Source organism: Cygnus olor, chromosome 3, assembly GCF_009769625.2.
Source record: "Cygnus olor isolate bCygOlo1 chromosome 3, bCygOlo1.pri.v2, whole genome shotgun sequence".
Classification (NCBI taxonomy): Eukaryota; Metazoa; Chordata; class Aves; order Anseriformes; family Anatidae; genus Cygnus; species Cygnus olor.
The window spans coordinates 155,654-181,447 of record NC_049171.1 but is presented as its reverse complement, the minus strand read 5'-3'; the positions used below and the strand labels follow the sequence as shown (position 1 = coordinate 181,447).

General features: G+C 49.1%; 3 protein-coding genes across 4 annotated transcripts in view; 2 read left to right on the top strand and 1 right to left on the bottom strand.

Annotated features, from left to right (window-relative positions):
• NRBP1 (nuclear receptor binding protein 1) overlaps positions 1 to 13,502 on the top strand; it is a 40,677-nt gene extending 27,175 nt beyond the window's left edge. Inside the window, 13 exon segments of the mRNA XM_040553757.1 lie at positions 3,772 to 3,855; positions 4,131 to 4,166; positions 4,169 to 4,188; positions 5,356 to 5,454; positions 5,529 to 5,661; positions 5,949 to 6,051; positions 11,222 to 11,272; positions 11,391 to 11,446; positions 11,449 to 11,525; positions 11,610 to 11,663; positions 12,078 to 12,141; positions 12,227 to 12,282; positions 12,475 to 13,502. Of these exon segments, the coding sequence (XP_040409691.1) occupies positions 3,772 to 3,855; positions 4,131 to 4,166; positions 4,169 to 4,188; positions 5,356 to 5,454; positions 5,529 to 5,661; positions 5,949 to 6,051; positions 11,222 to 11,272; positions 11,391 to 11,446; positions 11,449 to 11,525; positions 11,610 to 11,663; positions 12,078 to 12,141; positions 12,227 to 12,282; positions 12,475 to 12,573 (932 nt within the window). The 3' untranslated portion in view covers positions 12,574 to 13,502.
• A 71-nt stretch (positions 13,503 to 13,573) lies between these two features.
• KRTCAP3 (keratinocyte associated protein 3) lies at positions 13,574 to 16,279 on the top strand. 2 transcript variants are annotated; one of them, XM_040553772.1, is made up of 6 exons: positions 13,574 to 13,814; positions 13,919 to 13,978; positions 14,637 to 14,837; positions 15,080 to 15,214; positions 15,509 to 15,579; positions 15,785 to 16,279. In XM_040553772.1, exons 1-5 carry the CDS (start codon positions 13,656 to 13,658, stop codon positions 15,527 to 15,529), a joined length of 576 nt encoding a protein of 191 aa, XP_040409706.1. In that variant the 5' UTR covers positions 13,574 to 13,655; the 3' UTR covers positions 15,530 to 15,579; positions 15,785 to 16,279. The 2 variants fall into 2 exon arrangements, with proteins under 2 accessions (XP_040409706.1, XP_040409705.1); XM_040553771.1 differs by lacking the exon at positions 15,785 to 16,279 and adding an exon at positions 15,298 to 15,385 and having other exon boundaries at positions 15,509 to 15,570.
• Positions 16,280 to 16,528: 249 nt separating this feature from the next.
• Positions 16,529 to 25,794, bottom strand: part of IFT172 (intraflagellar transport 172) — a 43,603-nt gene continuing 34,337 nt past the window's right edge. The window contains 12 exon segments of the mRNA XM_040553756.1: positions 16,529 to 16,701; positions 16,967 to 17,058; positions 17,897 to 18,050; positions 18,458 to 18,537; positions 18,540 to 18,555; positions 19,424 to 19,483; positions 19,994 to 20,089; positions 21,643 to 21,762; positions 22,543 to 22,653; positions 23,142 to 23,258; positions 24,826 to 24,912; positions 25,413 to 25,476. Coding sequence (XP_040409690.1) covers positions 16,612 to 16,701; positions 16,967 to 17,058; positions 17,897 to 18,050; positions 18,458 to 18,537; positions 18,540 to 18,555; positions 19,424 to 19,483; positions 19,994 to 20,089; positions 21,643 to 21,762; positions 22,543 to 22,653; positions 23,142 to 23,258; positions 24,826 to 24,912; positions 25,413 to 25,476 — 1,087 coding nt within the window. The 3' untranslated portion in view covers positions 16,529 to 16,611.

Genomic DNA, 25,794 nt, shown 5'->3' with positions numbered 1-25,794 from the left:
AGAGCTACTTTTCTGTGTGTCTAAGTTAAAAGTTCCCACAGACAGTGTAGACACAGCTTTTTCCAGAAATGCTGGTGCCATTGCAGAATGTCTGTATGTCTCTGATGCAGACAGTCATCTTACCAAATGAGGTGTAGACAGCAATTATTTTTTATTTTTTTTAATTTCCAAACATTACTATATTGGGCTGTGGAACCAGGTTCCCAGGAATGTCTCTTCTATTGTGGTGCTTAGGGACGTGGCTTAGCGGTGGACTTGTAGTGTTAGGTGGATGGTTGGACTTGATGATCTTGAAGGTCTCTTCCAATCTACATGATTCTATGATTATCAATACAGGTTGTACTAGGATTTCGTTGAAACTTGCTTTTGTAGTATGGGAGTGTCTATGTTACATCACTGGCTAAGATTTCTGTTATTAATGCCTTTTTGTGACTGATTCCTGCCTCTTCCTTGTTCTTAAATAGAGGCCCAGGAGCAAAGGACAGAATGGCTGGATAGTGAACTGGCTCTTCCATCTAGGCAAGACATATTGGGAAATGAACTTAATCAAAACATTGTTTGCAGTGTTTTGCAATAAATGGCTTTATACTTGGCTTGATTCTGCTCTGTTTTTGGCAAAAAGTGTTGTCTGGAGTAGTATTGCCCCAGATTTCCTTTCTGAGAACTTTGGTCCAATGCTTGATGGCTTATGGAACAGGCTGCCCAGAGAGGTTGTGGAGTCTCCTTCTCTGGAGATATTCAAGGCCCGTCTGGATGCCTACCTGGGCAGCCTGCTCTAAGGAACCTGCTTTGGCAGGGGGGTTGGACCCGATGATCTGTCGAGGTCTCTTCCAACCCCTTCATTCTGTGATTCTGTGATTATCTGCTTGAGGTGGAAAGGCTTTGCAAAGGGACCTGTATAGCTAGCTCAATGGGCCACGTCCATGGCGTGACATTCAACAAAGGTAAATGCCGGGTCCTGCACTTGGGTTATAACAACCCCATGCAGTGGTATAAGCTTGAGGAAGAGTGGCTGGAAAGTTCGCAGCAGAAAAGGATTTAGGGGTGATGGTTGAGTGCTGGCTAAACATGAGCCAGCAGTATGTGCAGGTGGCCAAGAAGGCCAGTGGTAGCCTCGCTTGTATCAGAAATAGTGTGGCCAGCAGGACTAAGGAAGTGATTGCCCCCTGGACTTGGCACTGGTGAGACTGTACCTCAAATACTGTGTTCGGTTTTGGGCCCCTCACTACAAGGAGGACATTGGGTTGCTTGGCTGAGTGCAGAGAAGAGCAATAAAGCTGGTGAAGGGACTGGAAAACAGGACTTAGGAGGAGTGGCTGAGGGACCTGAGGTTGTTTAGTTTGGAGAAGAAGGGGCTGAGGGGAGACCTCACCGTTCTCTACAGCTACCTGAAGGAGGTCGCAGTGAGGATGGTGTTAGTCTCTTTTCTCAGGCAACAAGTGGTAGGATGTGAGGAAACAGTCTCAGCCTGTGCCAGGGAGGTTAGACTGTTATCAGGAATAATTTCTTCACAGAAAGGGTTGTCAAGCATTGGCACAGGCTGCCCAGGGTAGTGATGGAGTCCTCATCCCTGGAGGTACATAAGAGGTGTGGATGTGGCGCTAAGGAGTGTGGCTTAGTGATGGGACTCAGTAGATCAGGTTGATGGTTGGACTTGGTTGGTAAAGAGTCTCAAGAACACCTAAATGATTCTGTGATTCTCTGTGCTGAATTCTGACAACATTGCCACTGTTGACATAGCGTGTTGCTGTTAAGGTAGGCCTTGATGTCTGTCCCTTCTTAGGTGGTCTGGCTTTGACCAGACACCAGTGCTGCCCTGGCAGCAGCTCAGCACACGCAAGATCTTAGTGCTGGTTGCTAGACTTCTCTCACTGTATAGCAGTTGGTTACTTAAGACAGATACTGCCCTTAACTGACCGACAAAAGCAAGTTAACAGGTCTTTTCCATTTTGGATGTTTGGGAACCTGTTTAGAAGGCCTGATAGAATAACCTGTTATGCTAGACAAACTTGGATGATGTGCACTATATGCAGCGTAAGGTACTGGCTCGAGGGGCATGGTGACAGGGTAGAAGCTGAAAAAGGAGTGTCCCACCGAGGTGGTGGGGGGTGTTGGAGTTCCACAGTCACTGATCTCATTAATGTTAAGGATATTATAGAAATACGGGGACATGTGATGTTGATGTGGTCAGGACATCTTCCAGAAACACAAGAATACATTAGATGACTGGACTAATTGCAGTGGCAGGTAATTCGGTAGTATAAAATACAAAGCTTCACAAAAGCCCGGAGCTCGTCATTTGGGAATTGAAGAGGATCCGGCCTCCCTGGCTGTTCAAGGGGGAAATTTGAACCCCCTTACCTTTTCTTACAGTCGTGGTCACTGACAAGAATGTTAAAATACGTTGGAGAAGAGTCCCCAGTAGAGAGAGAATTAGTATGAGTTTGCATGGTCCTGGCAGAGCTTATCTGAGCAGTCAGTGTCATTGGAAAATGCAGAGTGGGGTTTTAAGAGGAAGACAAAGATTTAGCTTGCTTTGCTTAATGCTGTGAGGCTGAGAGGACCTGGTAGTATCTGTAAACAGATAAGCACTAGGAATGAAGTAGTCTTCTTGGACTTCCAGGGCAGAGGTAGCACAAGAACAAAGAGCAGTAAACTCTCCATGAACAGTTTGTTGGGGAAGTAGACACTGGCCATTGGAGCAAGCTCTGGTTCCAGTGCTTGAAAGAGATATGATTCAGTATGTGCTACACAGCAAAAGTTGAACTGAGTTAAGGGAGATCCTTCTTGTCTCAGCTCGTCTATGAGGCTGGGCGCTAGTTCAGTCTCATTCGGCGTGGAGTCTTCCTTGTCGTTTGGCATGTGCTGGGCAAGTCCACGTTGTAGCAGTGCAGACCAGAACTAATTGCAATTGTCAAGGAGGTTGACTAAGTGGGAGATGGTCCTGAGTCTGGGGACTAGGCATGTTCTAAGGTAGAAGTAGAGCTTTAGATGGGATGGTGATTGTCTTCCTGCCTACCTCAGTGTTTTTCCCTGTCAGACTTTTTTTTTTTTTTTTTTGCAATCTTTTCAAGGGTGGTTGTCCTGAGGGGCTTATCTTTTAGGACTTATCCATTCTTGTGTCCTGCTCATTGTGCTTGTGGCTGGGAGTCATTCTCTTCCAGCAGCTCTGAGTGGTTTGTGGTTGGGGCCGTGCAGGTGCTGACTGCTGGAAAGCCTGTGCTGTCAGGTCTCATTCGGCAGCTATGCTTGACTTTTGTCTTGAGTCCACTTTAGCACCAGTGTCCTGTTGAGCGTGGAGAATCTTGTTAGGGAAAATTACCTGGTAGACTTGTCCTCTCCTGGAGCCCTAAGGTGGTGGACTGTAACTGCAGTGATCTTGGTGTTTCTAGCTGTTCCTAGGGATTCTGTTATATTCGGGTTGCTTGTGACAAAAATCTGATCTAAGTGGGGTGCTTTTAGGACTTGCACTTTAACAGGGAAATTCTTTCCAGTTCATCTTGTCATTCAGCAGAAGCTGTGAGTTGTGGACTCCAGGGTTTTCTTAGAGAGCTAATGCTAAGTTGCCTTAGTCAATATGCGGCCAAGGAAGCAATGGAGAAATGTTCTAGGCAAGTGACCTGAGATGAAGGAGTGATGAGGGCCAACTCAACTTCACTGTGGTGCCCATTTGGGCAGCCAGATGGCCCTGGAGTTGCATGTATTCTGTAGGATCTAGTTGGGGATGGGCTAAGGTTTCCTGTATACTAAGCATTCATGACTTTCTTCTAGTGGCACCAGACACAATTAAGAACCATGTGAAGACATGTCGGGAGGAGCAGAAGAACCTGCACTTCTTTGCCCCAGAATATGGAGGTATGGTGTGGCAACAGCTGCAAGCCTGAGTTTTGTTGGCCTGTCTCACTAATGTTTGCAGGCTATTGTGCATCTTGTTTTCAGCTGTAGTCTCATGAGAGATGTCACATTATCAGTTTTGTGTTATTTGCCTGTTTTATTGCTTCAACTCCTTTGCCTTTTGATAGCAGAGGAGGGACAGAAGGGCTGCAGGATTGTCATAGCCTGATACAGAGGTGGTCCTGCTGCTGAGTGCAGGGAGAGACTGATAACAGAGCATTGTTTCTGTGTTACAGAAGTTGCCAATGTTACCACTGCTGTGGACATTTATTCCTTGGGATGTGTGCCCTGGAGGTGAGTGTGGAACGCTGTGGTTATGGGACAGAGAGAATAAAATCAAGGGAAGGAGATGACTCTATGGAGTTGCTGTGGGCACGGGTGGTTTTCGTAGCAGGTGCATTTTGTCTCTGAGCCAAATGCAATTTGCGTTGTAGGGATGCCTATCAAGGTTCCTCCAAATGCTTTACTAAGCAGTAAAGAACTTGGTAATGTGTGGCTCTTTCTGGAATTTTTGGTGTGTAATTTATTACTCTGGGTAATGACTAATTGGACAGTTCTGGAGACTGACCCACCTGCTGTGGGAACAGTCACTACTACAAAATGTACTTAATATGTACAGAGGGGGGGAAAAAAACTCCCCTTCTGGGGAGTATTTGTTCTCCTGTAGTATCTGGAGGAGAGGACACTCCGTTACTGTATGGCCCCACCTGATGCAGATTTTGGTTGTTGTCAAGTGTGAGTCTGATGTACCTGGTCTTATCAGCTTATTGGTTCACAGAATCATAGAATCTTCTGTTCCTGCAATCAGTAGGCCCAAGACTAGGAAATACGAGTTACTATAAGTTATCTGAGGACAATTGTCAGCAAGAGCCAACACACAATTCTGAACCTATGCTGTGCATCTCATAAGTGAAGCAAGAAAAGACCTGTGAAACACACAACTTTTAGGAAAGTAAACTGGAGCTGAATCTTCAGACATTGCCTGGGATCTTCTGCCAGCCTTCCTAGCTTGGAACTTGTGTATGTGTTGGTTGGAGCTGGTTCTGGGTGGCATTGTGTGCTTGCTTTTCTGCATGTAATATAGAGCAATTTCATACCGCTAGGAGGGACACTGTCAGATTCTGTCAGTGATCCAGCTACTGCTTCATTAGAGGATGGTAATTATCAAATAAGTGTAGGCCAATGGATCATGAGATTCAAAATAGAGATACTAGCTGTCTAAGGTGATGCTGGCATAGTTTTCAGGCCTCTCTGGCAATCTGTTAAGGTGCTAGAAACAAGCTATCATATGAAGCAGTTATTCTCTCTCTGCCTCTACAAACTGTGACCTTAAATAGCACAGAAAAAAAAAACCACCTTGGCTGTTAAGATCTCACACTTGGCAGTGGTGGTCATGAGGTCTGTTCAATGTATAGTAAGCATTTCTTGGTGAAGTCTAATAATGCTACTTTCGTGTTGCAGATGGCAGTACTGGAAATACAGGGTAATGGAGAGTCATCGTATGTGCCCCAGGAGGCCATTAACAGTGCCATCCAGCTGCTGGAGGACCCCTTGCAGAGGGTGAGTGAAGGAGGCTCAGCACCCATGTAGACCTCTTGGCATTGCACATCATCTCGTGCATTTTTGTCTTTCAGGAGTTCATTCAGAAGTGTCTAGAACAGGACCCTAGCAAGCGTCCTACTGCCCGGGAGCTCCTTTTTCATCAGGCATTGTTTGAGGTGCCATCACTAAAGCTACTAGCTGCTCACTGTATCGTTGGGCATCAGCGTGAGTATGGAGTCCCAGGCTGCTGCATCTTGTGTTATGAAAAGCTTTACTAAGTTGTCACTGCAGCTGACATTCTGGAAAGCAAGACCTTTGCGCTGGTCTTAACAGGCAGGGACCAGGGCCTTGTGAAACAGAACTGTGGTTGCTGCAGAGCCTGAAGAAATATGGTGCTCTGCCTGCTCTGAGTGGCACAAGAGTTTTTCATCACAAAGCCTGTGGGTTTTTATCCTTCTTAGGATGTAAGGGAATTGCAGTTGTTCAGGTCTAACTTTTTTCTCTTTTAATAGATATGATTCCTGAAAACGCTTTAGAAGAAATGACCAAAAACCTTGACATGAGTGCAGTGTTGGCAGAGATTAATCATGCAGATAGGGAAGGAGTCAAGATGATGTGAGTACCCATTGGTGTGTTTGGAGGGGTTCTGCTCAGGTGTATGTGGAACAGGCTCCATGGCACTGGGCTGGGCAATGAATGAACTGCCCGGGACTCTTGCCTTCAAGTTAGCGTTGTCATTTCACCAATAACTGGTAAACAGAAGAGAACTGTTGGTGAAGAAGTGTGCACTTTATCTAAACATGAAAATGTGGTGGAGGGTAGCTGTTGAGTGGAAGAATTTAGCTGTGTGGAATATGTTCATGCAACACTGGTGTGAGATGTGACTTGTGCCCCAGACTGAGGAGAGGGAAATTAGCACACTGTAGTTAGAGCAATCCTTAGCTAAACCTGGCAGAATAGTTTGGGGAAGTGACTCAGACTCCTCACAGGCTTGTTGAATGGAGTCCAGTGTGTTGGAGAAATGGTTCCTCAGTGTTTTCATAACAGAGCAGCTCATTTTCATTGCGAAGAGATGCCTCTGAGAAACAGCAATGGACAAGTTGTGAGCTTGTGAGTAAAAATTAAGGATGGGGCCAATAAAGGTCACCTTGTGGGTTGGGTCTACTACAAGTCGCCTGATCAAGGGGAGCCTGTTGATGAGCGCTTCTTGCAAGCGTGACACTTCTTGTAGTTGAAGCATGCTCTCATCTTGATGGGGGACTTCAACACCCAGATGTCAGCTGAAAAAGCTTCACAGCAGGCTGTAAGCAATCCAGGAGACTCCCAGTGTGTGTTGAGGATAACTTCCTGGTCCAGGTATTAGACAAACCAACCAGAGGAGAAGCGTTACTGGACTTGGTGCTTACCAGTGCAGCTGAACTCATTAAAGAGGTTAAGATTGGAGGCAGTCTAGACTGCAGTGACCACACCCTGGTTGAATTTGTGATCTCGAGGAATACGGGCCTGGAAAAGAGCAAAGTCAGGACCCTGAGCTTCCAAAGAGTGAATTTAAGCTATTTAAAGACAAGGTGGATGGGATCCCCTGGAATGCTCTCCTTAGGGAAAAAGGAGCTGAACACAGCTGGCAACTCTTTAATGATGTTTTTCTTAGAGCACAGGAACTTTCCATCCCCCTGAGTAAGAAAGAGGGCAGGGAGGGCAGAAAACTGGGATGTCTGTGCAAAGACCTGCTGGTCAACTGAGATGTGAGAAGAAAATTCACAGGCAGTGGAAGCAGGGACGTGTGGCCAGGGATGAGTACAGGGAAGCTGTCCAGATGTGCAGGGATGGGATCAGGAAGGTCAAGGCACGGATGGAACTGAGCTTGGCAAGGGACACAAAAAAAAAAACCACCAACACAACAACAAGGGATTCTCTAGGTACATTGGCCAGCAAAGAAAGGCCAAGGAGAGTGTACCCCCTGCTGATAAATGGCAGAGAACCGGTAACGAGAGACATGGAGAAGGCTGAGGTACTCAACAACTTCTTGCCTCAGCCTTCACCGCCAGTCAGGCCTCACACGTCTCTGTTTCCCTGAACCTGAAGATGAGGGCTGGGGGAGCCGAGTCCTTCCCGCTGTAAGCAAAGAGCAGGTTGGAGACCACCTGATGAAGCTGAACGAGTACAAGTCTGTGGGGCCCGATGCCATGCCTCCCAGGGTCCCCAGGGAACTGGCTGATGGAGTTGCCGAGCCTCTCTCTAGCCCATTTGAAAAGTCCTGGCAGTCAGGTGAAGTCCCTGGTGACTGGAAAAAAGGAAACATCACTCCCACTTTTAAAAAAGGGTTGAAAGGAAGACCTGGGGAACTAGAGACCGGTGAGCCTCACCTCTGTTTGCTGAAGTAGGGGGGTGCCCTGGTACCGGGGGACGCTGAGAAGGCGGAGATACTGAATGCCTTCTTTGCTTCGGTCTTTTCTTCAAAGATTCCCCCCCCGGTACCCCTGGACACTGGAGGGAGTAGAAAGAGTCTGGGAAGTGGAGATCTCCCCCCTGATTGATGAGGGAGTGGTTCGGGAGCGTCTCAGTGGGCTCAGTGCACTCAAGTCCATGGGTCCTGAAGGGATGCATCCACATGTGCTGAGGGAGTTAGCAGAGGTGATCGCCGAACCGCTCTCTATCATCTTTGAAAGGTCCTGGAGAACAGGAGGGGTGCCTGAGGACTGGAGGATAGCCAATGTCACTCCGGTCTTCAAGAAGGGCAAGAAGAAGGATCCGGGCAACTACAGGCCAGTCAGTCTCACCTCCGCCCCTGGAAAGGTGTTGGAACAGCTTGTTCTGGATGCCATCTCCAAGCAATTGGAAGAGAAGACGGTTATGAGGAGTAGTCAACGTGGATTCACCAAGGGGAAATTGTGTTCGACCAACCTCGTAGCCTTCTATGATGGCATCACCAGCTGGGTAGATGAGGGGAAAGCAGCGGATGTCATCTACCTTGACTTTAGCAAGGCTTTTGATACTGTCTCCCACGGCATCCTGCTAGCGAAGCTGAGAAAGCGTGGGATAGATGAGTGGACAGTTAGGTGGGTTTGAGAACTGGCTGAGCTCAGAGGGTGGTGATCGGTGGCGTAGAGTCCAGCTGAAGACCTGTGACTAGCGGCGTTCTCCAGGGGTCGGTGCTGGGTCCGGTCTTGTTCAACATCTTCATCGACGGCCTTGATGAGGGAATAGTGTCTGCCCTCAGCAAGTAGTCCCAGAGACCTGGTCTGTTCAGCCTTGAGAAGAGAAGACCAAGAGGGGATCTTAATGTTTACAAATATCTCAAGTGTGGGCGACAGAGGGATTTGGCCAACCTCTTTTCAGTGGTTTGTGGGGACCGGACCAGGGCAATGGCCACAAAATGGAGCCCAGGAAGTTCCACACTAACATGCGAAACAACTTCTTCATGGTGAGGGTGACGGAACACTGAAACAGGCTGCCCAGGGAGGTTGTGGAGTCTCCTTCTCTGGAGATATTCAAGGCCTGTCTGGACGCCTACCTGGGCAGCCTGCTCTAGGGGACTGCTTTGGCAGGGGGGTTGGACCCGATGTTCTCTTGAGGTCCCTTCAACCCCTACAATTCTGTGATTCTGTGCCTGGGAAGATCATGGAACAGATCTTCCTGGAAGCAATGTTAATGCACATGCAAGACAAGGAAGTGATCCGAGGCAGCCACCACAGCTTCACAGAGGGCAAATTGTGCCTGACCGATCTGGCGGCCCTCTGTGATGGAGCAACTGCATCAACTGACAAGGGAAGACCAATGGATGTCATCTACCTGGAGTTCTGCAAGGCCTTTGACACGGTCCCACATGACATCCTGATCTCCAAATTGGAGAGAGATGGGTTTGAAGGGTGGACCATTCAGTGGATAAGGAATTGGCTTGAAGGCCGTACCCAGAGAGTGGTGGCCAACGTCTCCATGTCCAGGTGGAGGCCGGTAATGAGTGGTGTCCCTCAGGGGTCTGTCCTGGGACTGGTGCTTATTTACTATATTTAGAATCTTTTTATTTTTATTTTAAGTGTCAGAATAGAGGACAAAGAACTAATAGCCAAGGCTGTGCAAGAGAAATTCTGTATATTAGACTTCATTCTGCAGAGAATTGGTTATTTGGCATACACTTAGCTGGGATCTGCTTTTTTTTTGTTGCACAGTATGTCGGAGGTGCTGGGAAAAAGAAAAATAAAGCAGAGTAATGACTTGAAATGTTGGAGAGTATCATTTCCAGATGATTTATCAGAATGCCACATAAGCTGTACTGCTAGAAAAGTATTATTTTTCTACTGTCCTAGAGGATGGGATGGGAAAATAACAGGTATTGTGTATTAAAAAGGGCTGCAGAGTGGTTTGAGGAACCAAGGCAGATGTGAAGTCTAGACCAGCTCTGTAGGAGCAGCAAAGCACTTGGATGATTGTGGCAGAATTTAAGCAGCTTGCAGTCTCTTACTGATCTCTCAAATTCATCAAAAGGGGTTTCATAGTCTTACTTTACTGTAGTAAAGGGGAACACTGGCTGCTGCAAGTCTTTATTTCAACCAATCTAAAAGAAGTTGTGGTCAAGTAGATGCTAAAAAGCTGAATTGACAGCAGTGATGAGGAAAATGTTTTACTGGGGAATTAGTGAAATGGGAGAACCTGTGGCTCATAACTTGCCAGAACCAGAAAGGTGGACTCTTCTGGTGTTACTAACTCCCTGTACTGTGCAAAAGAACAATAACGTGCTTCAGAGAGGGAAAAAAATGTTTGTCTGAGTAGGCTGTGAGTTAAAGCCACAGGAGAAGATCATTGACAGGTTGATGAAAACACACTGCTGCATAACTATAGCTGAGAGCTAATATGATACCAGGACGCTAAATAACAGGAGAGAAATTTACACTAACTGGATGAAATGTCTGAAGACATTGTGTACATCATACATGCACAATGTGACAGCCTTTGTGCTGGAGCAGATCAGATAGTTGACTTCACCAAGTGACTAGGTAGGAATAATTGTCAACACATTGAGGAACTGTACATTTTTGAGGATGAGAGAGGGGAAAAACAGTAGACATGCACAAAGGAAAGGGGTTGTCAGTGTTTATGATCTTCTCTCAGCTGCCAGCAGGTGAGATGTTCAGTGGAATTAAAGGCTGGGGAGTTCAAAACAAATTGATAGGAAGACTTCCTTTGGAACACTATGTTAAAAAGATACCAAGGATGAACAAGCAATCTTTGAAAGGAATTACACAGGGAACAAAAGTCTCTAGAACTGCAGTGAGTAACATTTGGGTAGGGCCTTAAATCCTGAGGTGTAGTTTCTAGCTGCCGGTCTGGAGTGATATGGTTAGTCATACTGTGCCATCACCTCCTGCAGCGGTTCTTTCCTTGGCAGCTCTTAGTGCCTTTGTTTGTTTGGAGACAGGATCCAGACTTTATGGGTCTGGCAAAACAGATATCTACAAAAAAAAAAAAAAACAAAACGCGCTGGGAACATAGTGTTACTGGGCTAGCTTCCACAGTTCTAGCTGGGACAGCTCTCTACAAGGAGGTGATAACTGTTTTCTGCCATTCATAAAATGTTGCCTCATCCTTAGCTTCTGTGAACAGTTGCTTCTGGCACAGAAAGATGTACTGGCAAAGGTGAGTACACCTTGCCTTTGACTGGCTGTACTCATTCTGCCTCCGTACACAGGTGTAGTCTAGGACATGGTGATTTGAAACTGCATCTAAAGAGACTTGAGTGGATAGTTCTGTTAGATGACTTCTCACGTCAGTACTTCTTTCCCTCCAGCTTTTCACAATCGCCAGCGTTGGAGCTGGACAAATTCCTGGAGGATGTAAGGTAAGAGGTGTTTTTTTTTTTCTATGGTAGTATGTTTTTTTATGTGCATCTTTAATTGTGTGAGAGACTGGAGTCATTTAGGAGAGCCATAACCTCAGACCCTGATCCTTTCTTGTAGGAATGGTATCTACCCACTTACAGCTTTTGGGATGCCACGACCCCAGCAGCCCCAGCAGGTGGTGTGAAGTCTCCCATTGCTCCACCATCAGTGAAAACCCCAACTCCAGAGCCAGCTGAGGTAGAAACCCGCAAGGTGAGAGATTGGAACTTGTTCTTCCCCAGGCAGGTGTGCTCTGCAGCAGCAGTGAGTCATGGTGTATCTCTGCTTCTGTTTCAGGTGGTGCTGATGCAGTGCAACATTGAGTCAGTAGAGGAGGGAGTGAAACACCATGTACGTTCCCATCTTCTTGCTGACCATGCTGTGTGGGGGTATAGTGAGGCAGCTGTGCAGGGTATGTGGTACCATGCTGATTTGCTGCTGGTGCCTTGTGTGACCTTCTGCTACCAGAGTTGCAGTCTATGGGGCCCAAAGCCAGATCAAGTATGCTTGTAGACAACATTCTGCTCAGCTAACGCTTAGAGGTTACCCTTCAGGTGCAGCCTTAAGGCACTTCCTCCACAGGATGGTGCTGCTGGCAGTGTTTTGGGAATGGCACTGGATGTGGTTTTTCTGTTAGACTCCTGTGGGGTTCTGCAGGGGGGTGATTCCTATCTCGATGTTTTTTGGGGGGGATATTCCTGGCTGTGGTGGCTACTGGCAGCCTGTAAGACTGCAGCCCCTCATGAGAACTTCTCTACCATGCAGTTAACACTGCTGCTGAAACTGGAAGACAAGTTGAATCGACACTTGAGCTGTGACCTGCAGCCCAGTAAGTACCTTTCTTCCTGTACTCCTGTACACTGGGATCAACAGTGTAGTCTAGACATGGACTTAAGCCCTTCCCTGTCTTGCAGATGACAATATCCAGGAACTGGCAGCTGAACTGGTCCAGCTTGGATTCATCAGTGAGGTGAGCAGGCTTGATTTTCAGGCAGGGGATGTAGCTCTGCATTTCCTTTCTCAGACTTACATGTCCTTGTCTTCCTGGGGAGGTAGGAGAAAAATAATATGGCCCTGCCCACATTCTTTGGCAGTCTTGGCCAAGCTCTTCTGTTTGTGTCTACCCCTGGGCCCATGCCTCACTGTAGCTTGTTCTTCCCAGGCTGACCAGAGCAGACTTACCTGTTTACTTGAAGAGGCATTTAGCAAGTTCTACTACACCCGGAATGGAGCCCTGACGGCAGTGACTGTGTCATCTTAGCACCCCTTGACTCCCAGGCGGCCAGAGTGGCTTTGTTGCCTGTGACCGACCCCTTCTGTGTCTGTCCATCACCATAGGGCATCAGCAAGACCCCAGCTGCAGTGCTTGGAAGCTCGTCCTGCATGTGCCGTGGCTGGGCCCAGTGACAATCCTCCCTGCCCGCCTATTAAAGGGGACTATGTGCATCAGTATTATTTCCAGCCCTGATTTTGTTGGGATTTTGCCAGGTGGTGCCGGGGAGCCGGGTCCTGGCTTGGGGTGTTCTATAGCCCCGTTCATGTGCATGGAGTTTGTTCTGTTTGAATTGTACAAAGTGTCTTTTGCACAGCACAGAAACGGTTTTTTTCTTCTTTCTTTCTTTCTTTTTTTTTTTTTTAATTTAAAGGTAAGCAGGGGGAGCCCTTAAGTCCTGCTCCCACTTTGTACCCCTCTGCAACTGCCTCTGGCAACAGTCACTACCCTCCTTCCTGCGCAGAGGGAGCCAGGGGTGGCCAGGTTCCCATAGCACCAGCCTGGCGCTTTGCCTGCCTCTTCTGCTCCCCTTTGGCTGCACTTTGTTTACTTGTTTTGCACAGCCTCTGTCCTGCACTTCAGCGTGCACTGTCGGTGCAAGGCTGTGGTGTATGCTGACCTGGGCTGTGTCCCCTGCAGCAGCATCCTGGAGCCTAGCTTGGCCCTACCTGCCCTGCTCTATGCTGCCACGGGTCCTGTGTGCGCTCGGGACCTCCGCAGGCAGCCTGGAGCCCAGTGGTGCTGGCATGGGGGCTGCTGGGGCAGCTATTCTGCCTAGGCTCCCATGGGGTCCCCCTCCTGTCTCGGGGTGCTTGAAGGACCCGTAGTCCCACATGCCTCTCCAGGGCTGGGCGCAGCGCTGCCCCCGCATCTCATTTCTATCATTTCCTATTTTTAAATAAACTGTTTTGTAAATACCTGAGTGCTGCCTCTTTCCGGGCGGGGGCGGAGCGGGGCTCCGCCTGGGGGCGGCCCCGGCTGTGGGCGGTGTCTCGGGGCAGCGGCGGCCATGGCTGGCGGGCGCGCGGGGTGGCGGGGGGCCGGCGGCGCTGGCGGAGCCGCGGCGGCTGATGCGCGCAGGGCTGGGTCTTATCGTGCTTGGCCACGGCAGCCTGGTGCTGGGTGCCATCGTGCACGGCTCCGTCCTGCGGCATGTGGCCCGCGCCAGCCGCGCTGTCACCCCTGAGTATGCGGTGGCCAACGTCGTGTCCGTGGTCTCCGGGTTGCTGGTGAGAGCGGTGGGGCTGGGACGGGGACGAAGGTTGGGCCTCGGGAGGGAGGGGGAACGTGGCCCCATCCGAGGCGCCTGCTGAGTGAGGATCTCTCCCTGCAGAGCATCGCTGCGGGCATCGTTGCCATCCTGGTGTCGCACAACCTGTCCCGGGCAGCCCTGGTGAGTGTGGGGCTGCTAGACCGAGAGCTAAGCCAGCCAGGGAAAAGGCAGGTTGGGGGCCTCCATGCAGCCTGGGCCCTGCCGGCAGCTGCTCCTCTGGACCTTGTCCCTAGCAGTTCCTTCCGCTTTTGCTGCTGGTGCCTTGGTAGCTCGCAGGGTTGCAGGTGTTGCCTGCTGTGCTGCTTCCGCCTCCTTGGCAGCACTGGGAGGGTGGGCAGTAGTCTGGGCACCAGGCATCATCTCGGGGTAGAAAAGTTTCAGCTAAAGCATAAAAGCTGCAGCCGGAGTCAGGCATCTCACTGTGGGCTCACACAGTGTGGCAGGGCTGCTGCTGATAGCCTCAGCTATTTGTGGAGATGGGGCAGAATGGGCTTCGGGCTGCAGGGAGCCTGTGGGAGCAGCCTCTTGGTTCATGGGCAAGGTGAAGGATGTGAGCAGTACAAAAGCTTTGTCAAAGTGGAGGACCGAGCCACGTGAGACGAAGCAAGGGATTGTATGTATTTGGCACAAACTTCTGCAGGGTTATCAGTGCGTCCATTACCCTGTACAGAGACCGCACAAAGGTGTGTGCCTGTCCATGCAGTGGCAGTATCTAGCCCTGGTGTTTCCCCTGGCTCTGGCCAGCATCACTCTCACATGCTTTCCTTGCTGCCAGCAGCATTGGACCTTACTGAGTGTGTCCCTGTTGAACTGCCTGCTGTCCACAGCATGCAGCGTGGGCCTGGCGCTAGCCATCGCCCTCACAGTTCACAGCCGTGGCATGCGCCTTGTCACAGGCTGCAACAGCTCTGCACTGCCGGCTGACGCCCGTGCAGCCATAGCGACCAACGACTGTCCCTTCAACACCACCCGCATCTATGTGAGTATGTGGGGCCAGCGCCCTGTGTACCCATCTGCCATCTCCACCCCCCCCCCCCACCCCCCCCAGCTTCCTTTTGTTTCATTTCTCTTTCCTGCTTCCTTTTTTCCTGGCCTTTTCCTGCCCCTCCCTCCCCCCCCACCCCCACCCCTTTGCCTGCATGGGCTCTCCTCTCAGCAGTATGCAAGTATGCTGGGTGCAGTGGATCCACACTCCCTGAGAGAGCCTCTGACCTTCTGCAGGACACAGCCCTGGCGCTCTGGTTCCCCTCCATGGTGCTGGTGGCTGCAGAAGCTGTGCTATCTGGCAGGTGTTGTTTGGTGGCCCTGATCCTACAGGGCATCGGCCCCTGTGGACGCACCTATGGCAAAGACCAGGTATGCCCCCCCCATCAGTACAGACAGGTTTCTCTGCCTGTCCCTGCATTTGAAAGTGCTGGGTTTTGTTTTCATGCAAACAGGCAATAAGTCAGTGTGTGAAATAAATTTGGACTACTTCTAGCCAACACTGGTGATGGACTGCTACCCTTTCATCTTGGGTTGCTGCAGGTGGAACCAGTCCTGCCGATAAGCAAGCCTGTTCTGTCCTGGCTGGCCTGAGGACTCTCCTGCCCCAATCCTTCACACATCTTTTGTAGGGCCCTGCAAACCTCTACCTCTCTTTTCTTATAGCTGGTCAGCCAGGTACTCTGAAGGAGGGGCAACGCCTGTTTGGGGTGGCTGAGACTTGTGCCTAGTGGGAGGTGAGTGCAGTGTGGGCTGTGCAGGGGCTGGGGAGGTTGGGGGGGGGGGGGGGGGGGGGGCTGTGCTGTCAAAAAGGGCCTTCTGCTCTCATCAGCTTCCTAAGACTTCTCTTTCCAGCACTACTACGAACATTGGCCAGAAGTGTCAGCACAGTCCCTGGCCCTGCAGCATAGCTCTGGACTGATACCCACTCTTTCCCTGCAGGTGGCGCTGCATGAGTGCTCTGATACAGTGGGGGGGGTGTGAAGCTGTTACCCTGCACCTGCCACAGGTGTAGGCATGGGTAGGGTGGGCTGCGGAAGAGATATGCTCACCCGTGTCCCTTCTGCCCCCCCCCCCCCCCCCCCCCCCCCACTGGGACAAACCCTGAAGGTCCCAAACAAAAGGTGCCCATAGTCATCAGGCAGCCTTTGCCCTGCAGGTGCCATGTTCCCTGAACACCCTCTCCATGCCTCCCCAGGCCATGAGCCCCTTCCTGGTGCACTAAAAGCTCCGTCAGTCTCTCACGTGCACAAGCAGGGGTAGAGGGGTTGGGAAGGTGCCATGGCCTGGCAATAGCAAGGGTTGGCCTCATCCAGCTGCAGTGCAGGCAAGGCCAGCTTGCTTTGCCTGTGCTCAGAAGCAGGCCAAGGAGCAGCTGAAGAACCTCTTTGTTGTGAGCCACTGTTGTTGCTCTGAGTAATAAAGTTTTAATTTTCACATTGGCTGCAGTGTTTCCCCAGGGTGGTTGGGAGCTGGGTCCACTGATTGAAGGACAGTGCAGCTGGTGTGTTAGCCTATCTTCCTGTCTGGTATGCTCCCCACTCTTGACACAAGGCTTCATTGTGATGGTCACCCATCAGGGTGGAGTCTGCATGTTTAGCAATCAGGTTGAGGCCAAGGAAGCATGGCCTGGGAGCTGTGTGCGCTCCTGGACTCTGCATCCCCTGACAAACAGAAGCACAACAGTGCTGAGACACGTTTATTGGGGACAGAAGTGGAGGGAGCTGAAGAACAGGACAGAAAGCTGCGATTGTTCCTCCCTGTCCCACTCACTGGAAAGAGAAGCCGGTGCTCGGGAGTCCCCCACACCACTGGCTGAGGAACTTGAGCACATCTTGGCATGCAGGGCTGTGAGATGTCTGCAAAATAAAAGAGATGTCCTTGGTATTGGCAATGTGGCAGTGCAGTCATCCTCTGCCCAAGGGCACCCCAGGGAACTGACAGAGCTGCACAGGAATGCCCCGGCACCATTCCAGCCCAGCAGCATGCAGAGAGGGTGGAGCACTAAAATGGCCCTGGTTTGGTGTAGCTCCACCCAGTGGGACAATGTTTTATAATCAGCATGAATGACAGCATTGAACACCCTGCAGCTTGTCTCCCTGCCCCACGGAATGCCTGGCTCACCTTGACAGCCATCAGGAACTTGTTCCATGTGTCTTTGTTGGCTTCTCGGCCTGGACGCTTGAACTCTATCTTGTTCCTTAGCACAGGATACCCTGGCCACACAGTAACAACCTCACGAACAAGGCGAGACCCACAACGGACCCCTCCCTTGTGCACCCCATCCTTCCTTGCTATGGCCACCCGGCTACTTGGGCAACTCCCAATAGGCATTGTAGAGGAATAATGCTGCCTCTGGCAGAGACTAGAACAAGGAAGGAAGTGCCCACAGTGGTGGGATCAAAGGGGGGATGAAGGCTGATCTGCTCTCAGCAAGGCAATCCAGTGAATATAAAATGACAGCACCTCCCTCCCCCCCTCCTGAGCTTTGGAGCCAGAGCCCTGTTCCTGGAGGCCCATCCCTGTGCCACCTCCTTCTCCGACCCACTCCTGCAACATAGTCCCCACTGTGAGGTGTGCAAGTGGGGGACAGTCCTTGCCAGTGCAGACAGCTTTTGTAGAAGGCAGCAAAGTGGGGACAGGTGCTACATGTGCACGTGTGCCTGCCCTGGCCAGCCTGGGCAGCATGTCCTAGGCAGTGCTGTGCAAGGCTGAGCAGTCATAGAAAAATAATAGTTGCATTTGGAAGAGTCATCTGGTCCAATCTCCCTGCTCAAGCAGGGCCACCTAGAGCTGGTTGCCCAGGATCATATCCAAATGGCTTTTGAATATCTCCAGGCATGGAAATACCACGACTTCTGAGCAACCTGTTCCAGTGCTCAGTTATCCTCACAGTTAAAAAATGGGCCAATCTATCTCATCCAGCTGAACCGTTCCCTATAGCCACACAATCTCCCTACTCCTTTTACAGCATTGCCTGACTCTCTCTCAGACCCACCTGCAAGATGGTCCCCACTCCCTACATACGTGTGAGCTGGCCTGGAGCATACATACCTGTAAGCACACAGGGCAGGGAGCGCACCCCTGTATTTGCTGCCACCAATGAAGCTTCATATGTGTCACGGTCATCCTGTGGCAGCACCTGCTCCAGACGCTGGTCCATGGACATGGTAAGCACCCAGTCCCTGGCCTCCTCCCGGTTCTCCTCCTGCAGGACAGAGGCCTGGGCAACTCCTGATACTGCATGCTGTGCCACTGCCTAGCTGCTGCTCCTCAACACTAGGGAGCACACTGGGGAGAGCAGGACATGAGCACGCATGCAGGATGTGTGTATGCACATACACACACTCGTGTGTATGGGGGTTGATGGTGGGGAATGAGTGCATGGATGTGTGCAGAAGTAAATGTATATTGCAGAGGGAGCATGAGAAAGCGTGTGTGTGTGTGTGTATGTGTATACTGGTGCTGCACGTGTGTTTGTGGTGGGGAGGATGGGGGAGAGAGCTAACTACATTTCCATCTTCTGTACTGTCACCCTTGCTCCAGTCCCTGTTCAGAGGGGACCTAAGGTAGCATCACTGTTCAAGGGAGCTGAAGAAGGTAGATGATACTCACAGGCACATGCTGATGGGCTGGAAGAGGCACTTCAAAGGGAATGTCTGTGTTCTGGAAATCTGAGTGGTCCAGAGAATCCACGTTCCTTCTTCAATGGCCTGCGAAAGGAGAAGTGACAGAACAGTAGGGAATACCATCCTTGGCATTCACATTACAATCTGTATTGTAAGGGTGGCATCACCTATGCCCCTATCTATCAGTGTGATGACTTGGCCCTCCTGGGAGGTGGCAATTTATAGCCATCCTCAGCAGTGCCAGAGGATGTATGCTCCTTAAACACTATACTACTCAGGCTTGCCAGTTAGCCTCAGAGAAAGGAAAGATGAAATAGGGAGCATTTTTTCCCAACAGCTACTGACTGCATGTGGAATGTGGAAGACTGGTACAGTAGGGTCTGTCAGCTTCCAAGGATTTTGGTGTTTTACAGTAACCAACCGGATATTCAAGGAAGGAATTGAGCATGGGGACTCAGTGCCTGATTCTTGCATCACCATTGCTACAGCATCAAGCCATGTCTTCTTCCACTGCCAACTGCCACCCCTCCCCTCCCCCCCCCAATAATTTTCCTTCTGTTTGAATAGCTCAGGTGAGATCATTCTGAAGGCTGCAAGAGCACCTGCAGCCATGAAGACTACAGGCCTAAACTGTTAGGCCAGCTTGCTCTTTGCTGCAGCACACATGCATGGCGACTCTGGCACATGCATGGTGACATGGTCAGGGTTGCTCAGGTGCCCTGCATGGCAAGTCCTTCCACAGCTAATGCTGGGGTACTCAGCACTTTGTGCACACATGCAGAGAGAGCAAAGTTCAGGGCCCCTGCATTCTCCATCAGTACCAGCTCACAAATGTGCTGCCACATTGAAACCTCAGGAGTCTCATGGCCAGGCTGAGGGTCTGTGTGGGCCCTACAGACCACTATCATTTTTAAGTGTGATAGTCCTCTCCCCCCCAGCAGACCATACGCACATCTGACAGGTCCAGGAAACGGTTCAGGAAGATGAATGCCATGTTCTCCCAGTTGACTGCCTAATGTAGAGAGAAACCCCAAGTGAGACCACACAGCTGATAGCTTATCTCCACAGCCACAACTCTCCCACTTTAGTGACGGGCTAGAAAGCCAGCATCAGACAGTAAGAACAAGCTGCTATGCTTGCCATATGTCATTATGTCTGGGCAGGTGGTCAGTCTGTAGCATCAGGATTGTCAGTAGATAACAGTTAGATGACCCAGAGCAAGGTGAACCAATTGAAGTCCTGCATCTACAGAGCCATACAATATAATGTGGCCTCTGGTCTACCACATATGTCTACAGTTCATGTACTCTTGCTAGTTGAGATTTGCCCTCCCACTACCTACTGCCTATCTGTGACGAAATACAGAGGCTGTCAAGATGTTTGAGGAAAGAACTCCGTAAGACAGTGTCTGGCTGCTGGTGTACCAGTGCAGCTCGGGGAAGACTGTGGAAGATAAAGTTGAGAAGCCCTGAGCCCAAGGTCCTCCACCTCCTGAGCTGCTCTGGTGGCAGATAGTTCTCACCTTGGCAGCTATACCAGCTTCATAGAAAGCCTTGTCTGCAGGGAGGAGTTCAGTGTGGCGCAGCAGGGAAATGGACAGCTTAGCAGCCACAGTGTCCTGCATACAAAGGGGACAGTAAAGCCATAACAGTCATCAGAAAAAAAATAGGTTGAAAGGGATCTCATGAGATCATAAAACCACTACCTTAGAGCAGGGACTGCAACCACATATTCCTGATGTGTTTATCTAACATAAGAGCCTTCATTGAAGGAGCTTTTAGAATTTTTGTTCACGGCCATTCCAGGTTGGAGGTCTCCTGCTAGAAAGTTTTTTCTTTTAATCTCCCTTGTGGTAGCTAGATTCCTTACTTATCCAAGACATACAAAGAGTTTGAAAACAGAGTATTTCTTTCCTGTTTCAGTAGTTATTTTCTGTTATCATCTCTTCTTTCAGTCTTATGTTCTGTCTTATAAATCTTTTTATTTTTACTAGAAGCCATGCCCAAACTCCCATCATCTAAGTCACAGAATCATGGAATAGCTGAGGTTGGAAGGTCTCTGGTGATCATCTAGACCACCACAGCGCCCTATCCTGCTTAAAGCAGGTTCAGCTACAGCAGGTTGTTCAGGTCCATGTCTGGTCAGGTTTTGAATAGCTCAAGGAATGGAAACTCTCCAACCTCTCTAAACAACCGGTTCCAGTGCTCAGCTACACTCACAGTAAATATTTTTTTCTTCATTTTGGGACAGTGAATTTTGGGACAGTGAGGGGCAGGGAGGAATACAAGATGAATTTCACTTTTCTGCTTGCTAGATAGGTTCTCATCGTGCTAGAACTGGGAAGGCCACCCCTCCTTCATGGTTCCAATTAGACTACCCAACACCTCAACATTCCACAACTGTGTGAGTCTGTATAGGTCTTCAAGACATCAGGCTTATCTCTTTCTATCTGATAGACCTCTGTCTGGATCCCCAACACACTCAGCTATGGGAAACCACCAGTCTGCCCTATGATTTTCACTAGGATCCTAACTCTGGGAACTTTTCTCTTGTTCAGCCTATACTATCGCAGCTCTAGTCCCACATTCATATAGGTCTCTATCACAGTTCCATCCACAATGCACATGGATCCAGACTTCAGCAGGAACTCTGCTTTATATCATGGTCCAAAACAAATCCCAGTGCACAAAAGACTCAACAATACAGCACCTTGTGAGGCCCAGTACACAGAGGCCCATGAGCTTCTAAAACTTTGTGCAAGGCCAATCTGTTCTCAAGACTATGTGTGAAACCCATGGCCTAGGACAACTGAAGAGGAAGCAATGCCTCTCCTGGGAAGACCAAGTTTTTGTATGATCCCTATATTTCTACAGGTGCCTCTGCTCTCACAGGTCACTCTGACCATATGGATCCCCTTTCCCCTGGTTTATATCTCAGCCTCAGTGGCTTGGGACAGATCCCAATATAAGGAGTCAGTCAGAGAAGACTGTCTCTAGTTCCACCTACTAGTGGTGGGCTCACAGATCGCTACAGTCTCATTCTCATCTATCCATGATGTGAAAGTGATCCATGAAGTGGAAGAGTGAACTATGAAGAGCCCTAAACCTGCATGACCCCACAGGGCTCTGCACTCAGGGTGTTGACCTGACAAAGGAACTTCAAGAACCTTACCAGTTGCTTCACGCCCTGCGCAGCGGAGCGGGTTGCATAGTAGTGAGATATCAGCAGCATAGTCTCAAACTCTTCATGTGCTGGAGTGTTTGCCTCACTTGACTTTACTAAATTTTCACACTGAAAAAGAGAAAAAGAGAATAATAAATAATAAAGGAGCATGTGAGCAGAGGGGCACTCCACCCCTTGAGTCTGGGAAAAAGCTGGGAGAAAGAAGAATATCTAAAATACCCAGGCACCTTGGGGGATTGGAAAAGGGCTGTATCCTGAGTGCTCTGGGTCCTGCAAAGTGCTGAAGTGAGGAGTTTGTGGGAGAAGGGGAGAGCCAGTAGTACTGCAGCAACTGACAACACTGGAAGCAGTGGAGATTGGATCAACAAGGGGATTTCTGGATTTAGTTTGTGTCAGAGGTGGGTATTTGTGGAACAGAAACAGAGCAAAGGCAGTCATTTGGAATTTGGGGGCAGGTAAAAAGGAGCACAGGGCTCTAAGAATCTCTGGGGAGATGGGGACGCCTATTATTTTCCAGTCTCAGTAGTCCTCTGCTTTTCCCAGGTTCTTGCCCCACTTATGCTGCCAAATATAGGATGAAAAGTGGGACTGTTGTGATAGGCTCCCACGTAGCAGTGACACGGGGAACTCTGCAAGAGCCGATGTTCAGATGTGCTTCTAGAATTTGGTCGTAAGTGCAGGGTCATCTTTTTCCCTGACTTTTCTTGCCCAGCCATGTCCACCTCACAGGATCCTGTTGTTCTACTGTCTCCACTGTCACCTCTCCCCCCTTGGTTTGTGTTCTATTTCCTGCGTCATCTGTCCAGAGCCTAGTTCTTCTTTTTCCCTGCTAGGAGCCACCAGAATGTTGGACTTCAACAGGCAATGGCGGCCACGGCCCACGCTCACCAGACTGAAGAGAACATCACGTAGGTCAGCCCAGCTGGAGTAGGCCTCAGCACAGTTCATGCCAGATGCATTCACCATCTCCACAAAGAGGCGTTTGTAAATGTTGAAGTTCTGCAACAAAAAGGAGAGAAATCCTGAGGGACCCAGATGGCGAGTCAGAAGTTTGGAGTCCTTCTACTGTTTAGCACAGGCTTAAGGGAACGGCAGCAGCTCTGCTCACAGGCTCACGAAGCAGTGCTACTGCAGAATGCTGGTTGCAAGGAGTGCAACAGCACAAGACAGGGAAATGGGAAAGAATGTTTCCTCCAGCCAGCTCTCTCAAAGAGGCAAACATGGTTGCTTTTATTCTGGACTTGGTGGCTAAGGTGTTCAAAATCAACACAAATACTCAACACCCCTCTCCTCCCTCCCTACGCATGATATGCCAGGGGGCTGCTTTTAGTCCTCTACCTTAGGAACCTGTTGAAGAATCTACAGCAGTGTTGAAATTGCTTGGACTACACCTGGCAGCCCCAGCTCTGGACTGGAAGCCTGACTCATTTAGCAGATCATAGCACTCTCTGGAAGCTCACTCTGGGATGTAATGCTGTCTTCATTACCTGTGGGTTGGCAGGTGCTCCATGGTGTACATACAGGCTCAGGGCTTTGTCCCAGCTGCCCTCCCGGATGAGGTGGGTTGCATACAGAGCTACATACTTGTGCAAGACCTTATAGTTCTGGAGAAGGCACACAGAAAACAGTAGCATGAGAATCATGAGATGAACACTTGTCAGCTGGTAGTGACAGTTTCAGATTCGTGTGCACACGCCTATGCACCTGAGTCCCAAAGCGTAAGGCCAGCTAATGACAGATACAGACTGCATGTCTTTGATTTGGGCCCCATGTGATGCCTCTAATCCTGGGTAGCTGATGCTGTGGTGATCCTTCATACCTGAAAAATAAAGTTGTCTTTCTGCTGCCCACCACTTGCCAAAGGAATACTCCCAAATATCTAACAGAAGCAGTATCTCTACAATGTGGCACCACAGATACTAGTCGTAAACCAGTCCTTAGTCTAATGAAAGAATGGATCCAAGCACTTCTGTGGACTGAAGACATTCGTAATATGCAACGCTGCTCTAGTCCATTACTCAAATGCCATCAGATTGCTGAGGCTGTAGGTCTTCTTGGAGAACTGCTCATACATATGCTGATCCTACATTGCTAAGGACTGACTGTAGTAGGCCTACAGAAACTCTAAGTGAGACAGTACCTGTTTTGCACAGGCTTAAATATACTAATGAGAAAGATGGCACAAGATGTGCAATCCTGTAAAAAAATGAGCAATGGAAACAAGTTTATTAAGCACAAGAGAGGACAGTGCCACTACGACATGCCTAGAACTTGAACACCCAGATTTGGATGCTCATGAAACACTAGGTGTTTGGGATGAATATTAAGTCTGGTATGTAACCTGTTTTGATACACGTAACTTTCCCCCCCCCCCCATATAATTGTTGTATAACAGCTGAGTCAAAAGTCATGAAGTTTTGCACTGGTTGTAGAAGGTCAACACTGGTATCTCCCAAATAATTAGAACATCATAGATAATAACTACTACAACAAAAAACATTCACATCATCAGAGAACTCTGAGTCAAAAATAAATCAAGTTCATTGTTGAATGAACTTGATTTCATCAAGAACCCAAACTCAGCTTACTGCTCATTGCATTAGGAACATAAAAATACAGCACAATGCATTATCAGTGCTTGCCCAAGTTATCAGTGTTTGCCAGACAAATTAGATCCTGGTACTACATTGGAATAGCACTGTAGAACAGTTTCATTTTGGTTTTCTGTTTTTATCACTCTGCTGGGGTCATTTTTTGGCTTTCAGTCAGTAAAAATGCAAAAATGTCAAATTTGCTTTAATGATAAATAAGTTTAATTTCAACTGACACCGGGCCTCTAAAGAATATGTAGAAAAAAGGCTTTCTTTTACATATCTCTCTGTTTCCTTAATACCTATTCCTTTCAGCCCAAACAACTCATTTAGCTTTTTTTTCTATGTTCCATCAATCACAAAATTGAAACACAATGTGCTTCTGATTTCTAATGCTTCATTAATAGGTGTGCTTGGCTATGATGGGGACAGCAGAGAGGTGTTCTTTCAGCTGCTGCAGTGACTCCCCGTGGTCCTCACAAAACAGGCTGCTTTGCCTCTGCCCACCCATTCCTGATGACCCTGCTTCAGCGAACCAGGGCACCAAGTCTGTCTACTGAGGGCTCGCACAGGTACTCACCTGCTTAGCTGCAACCTCCAGACACTTCTCCCATTGCTCCTGCTCTGCATACATATCCAAAGCAGCCATGACATCTATTCCCACCAGCTGAGGATGGAAACAACCATAAACTCACTGTGCAGGCAAGGCTTCCTATTCACCTACGTCTTTTCTTCAAATACCCACAGTCCCTCCCTCTCTTTGGAAGCAAAGATCACAGAATCATAGAATCACAGAATCATAAAATCATAGAATGGTTTGAGTTGGAAGGGACCTTATAGATAATCTAATTCCAACCCCTCAAGCCCCCCACCATGGGCAGGGACACCTTCATCTTGACCACGTTGCTCAAAGCCCCACCCAACCCAGTCTTAGACACTTCCAGGGATGGGGCATCCACACCTTCTCTGGGCAACCTGTTCCAGTGCCTCACTACTCTCAAAGATCCAATGTGACCCATCTGGTATGCAGAAACCATGACTCAGGCATATATAGAATCCTCACCTATGGACATTTTCAGGCAAAAGCCCCATGAGGAAGGCCCCAAGGACCTATGTCCCAGCATCCTGACATGACTCCATAGCTTGGGGAACATTCCAAATACATACCGAATCTACCTTTCCTTGGTTCTTTAAATACTCCTTGTAACGCTGGTCCACGTACTCCTCTGACCTACTGGGCAGAAATAATTTTAATAGACAGCAGATTAATAGTTCCTTGCATCAGTGCAGAAGTGCAGATTCAACTTTGTCTTCTTTGGGCTAAAGAGGACTTACAGCTGTGCCACATTTTTCATGTCTGCTGCTGGGTGCTTAGGTAGAAGGGGGAAGAGTCTGGGCAGAAATACGTGTGAGGAGAGAAAGGTATCACAGGCCTTTTCAGGAAGAAGTGTATGCAAAGGAATATAACAAGGAAAGGAGAGATAGGGATATGACAAAAGGGGATTAAGATTTCCATGGGATGTATGGTAATGGGGCAATAGAAGAGTGT

What these genes read in the sequence shown, in the direction of transcription:
- KRTCAP3 (XM_040553771.1), top strand. Translation starts at nt 13,656, where the DNA reads ATGCGCGCAGGGCTGGGTCTTATCGTGCTTGGCCACGGCAGCCTGGTG. An exon ending in ACCTGTCCCGGGCAGCCCTG is followed by an intron (nt 13,979 to 14,636) that starts GTGAGTGTGGGG and finishes TGCTGCCAGCAG; the next exon opens with CATTGGACCTTACTGAGTGT. An exon ending in TCAACACCACCCGCATCTAT is followed by an intron (nt 14,838 to 15,079) that starts GTGAGTATGTGG and finishes GACCTTCTGCAG; the next exon opens with GACACAGCCCTGGCGCTCTG.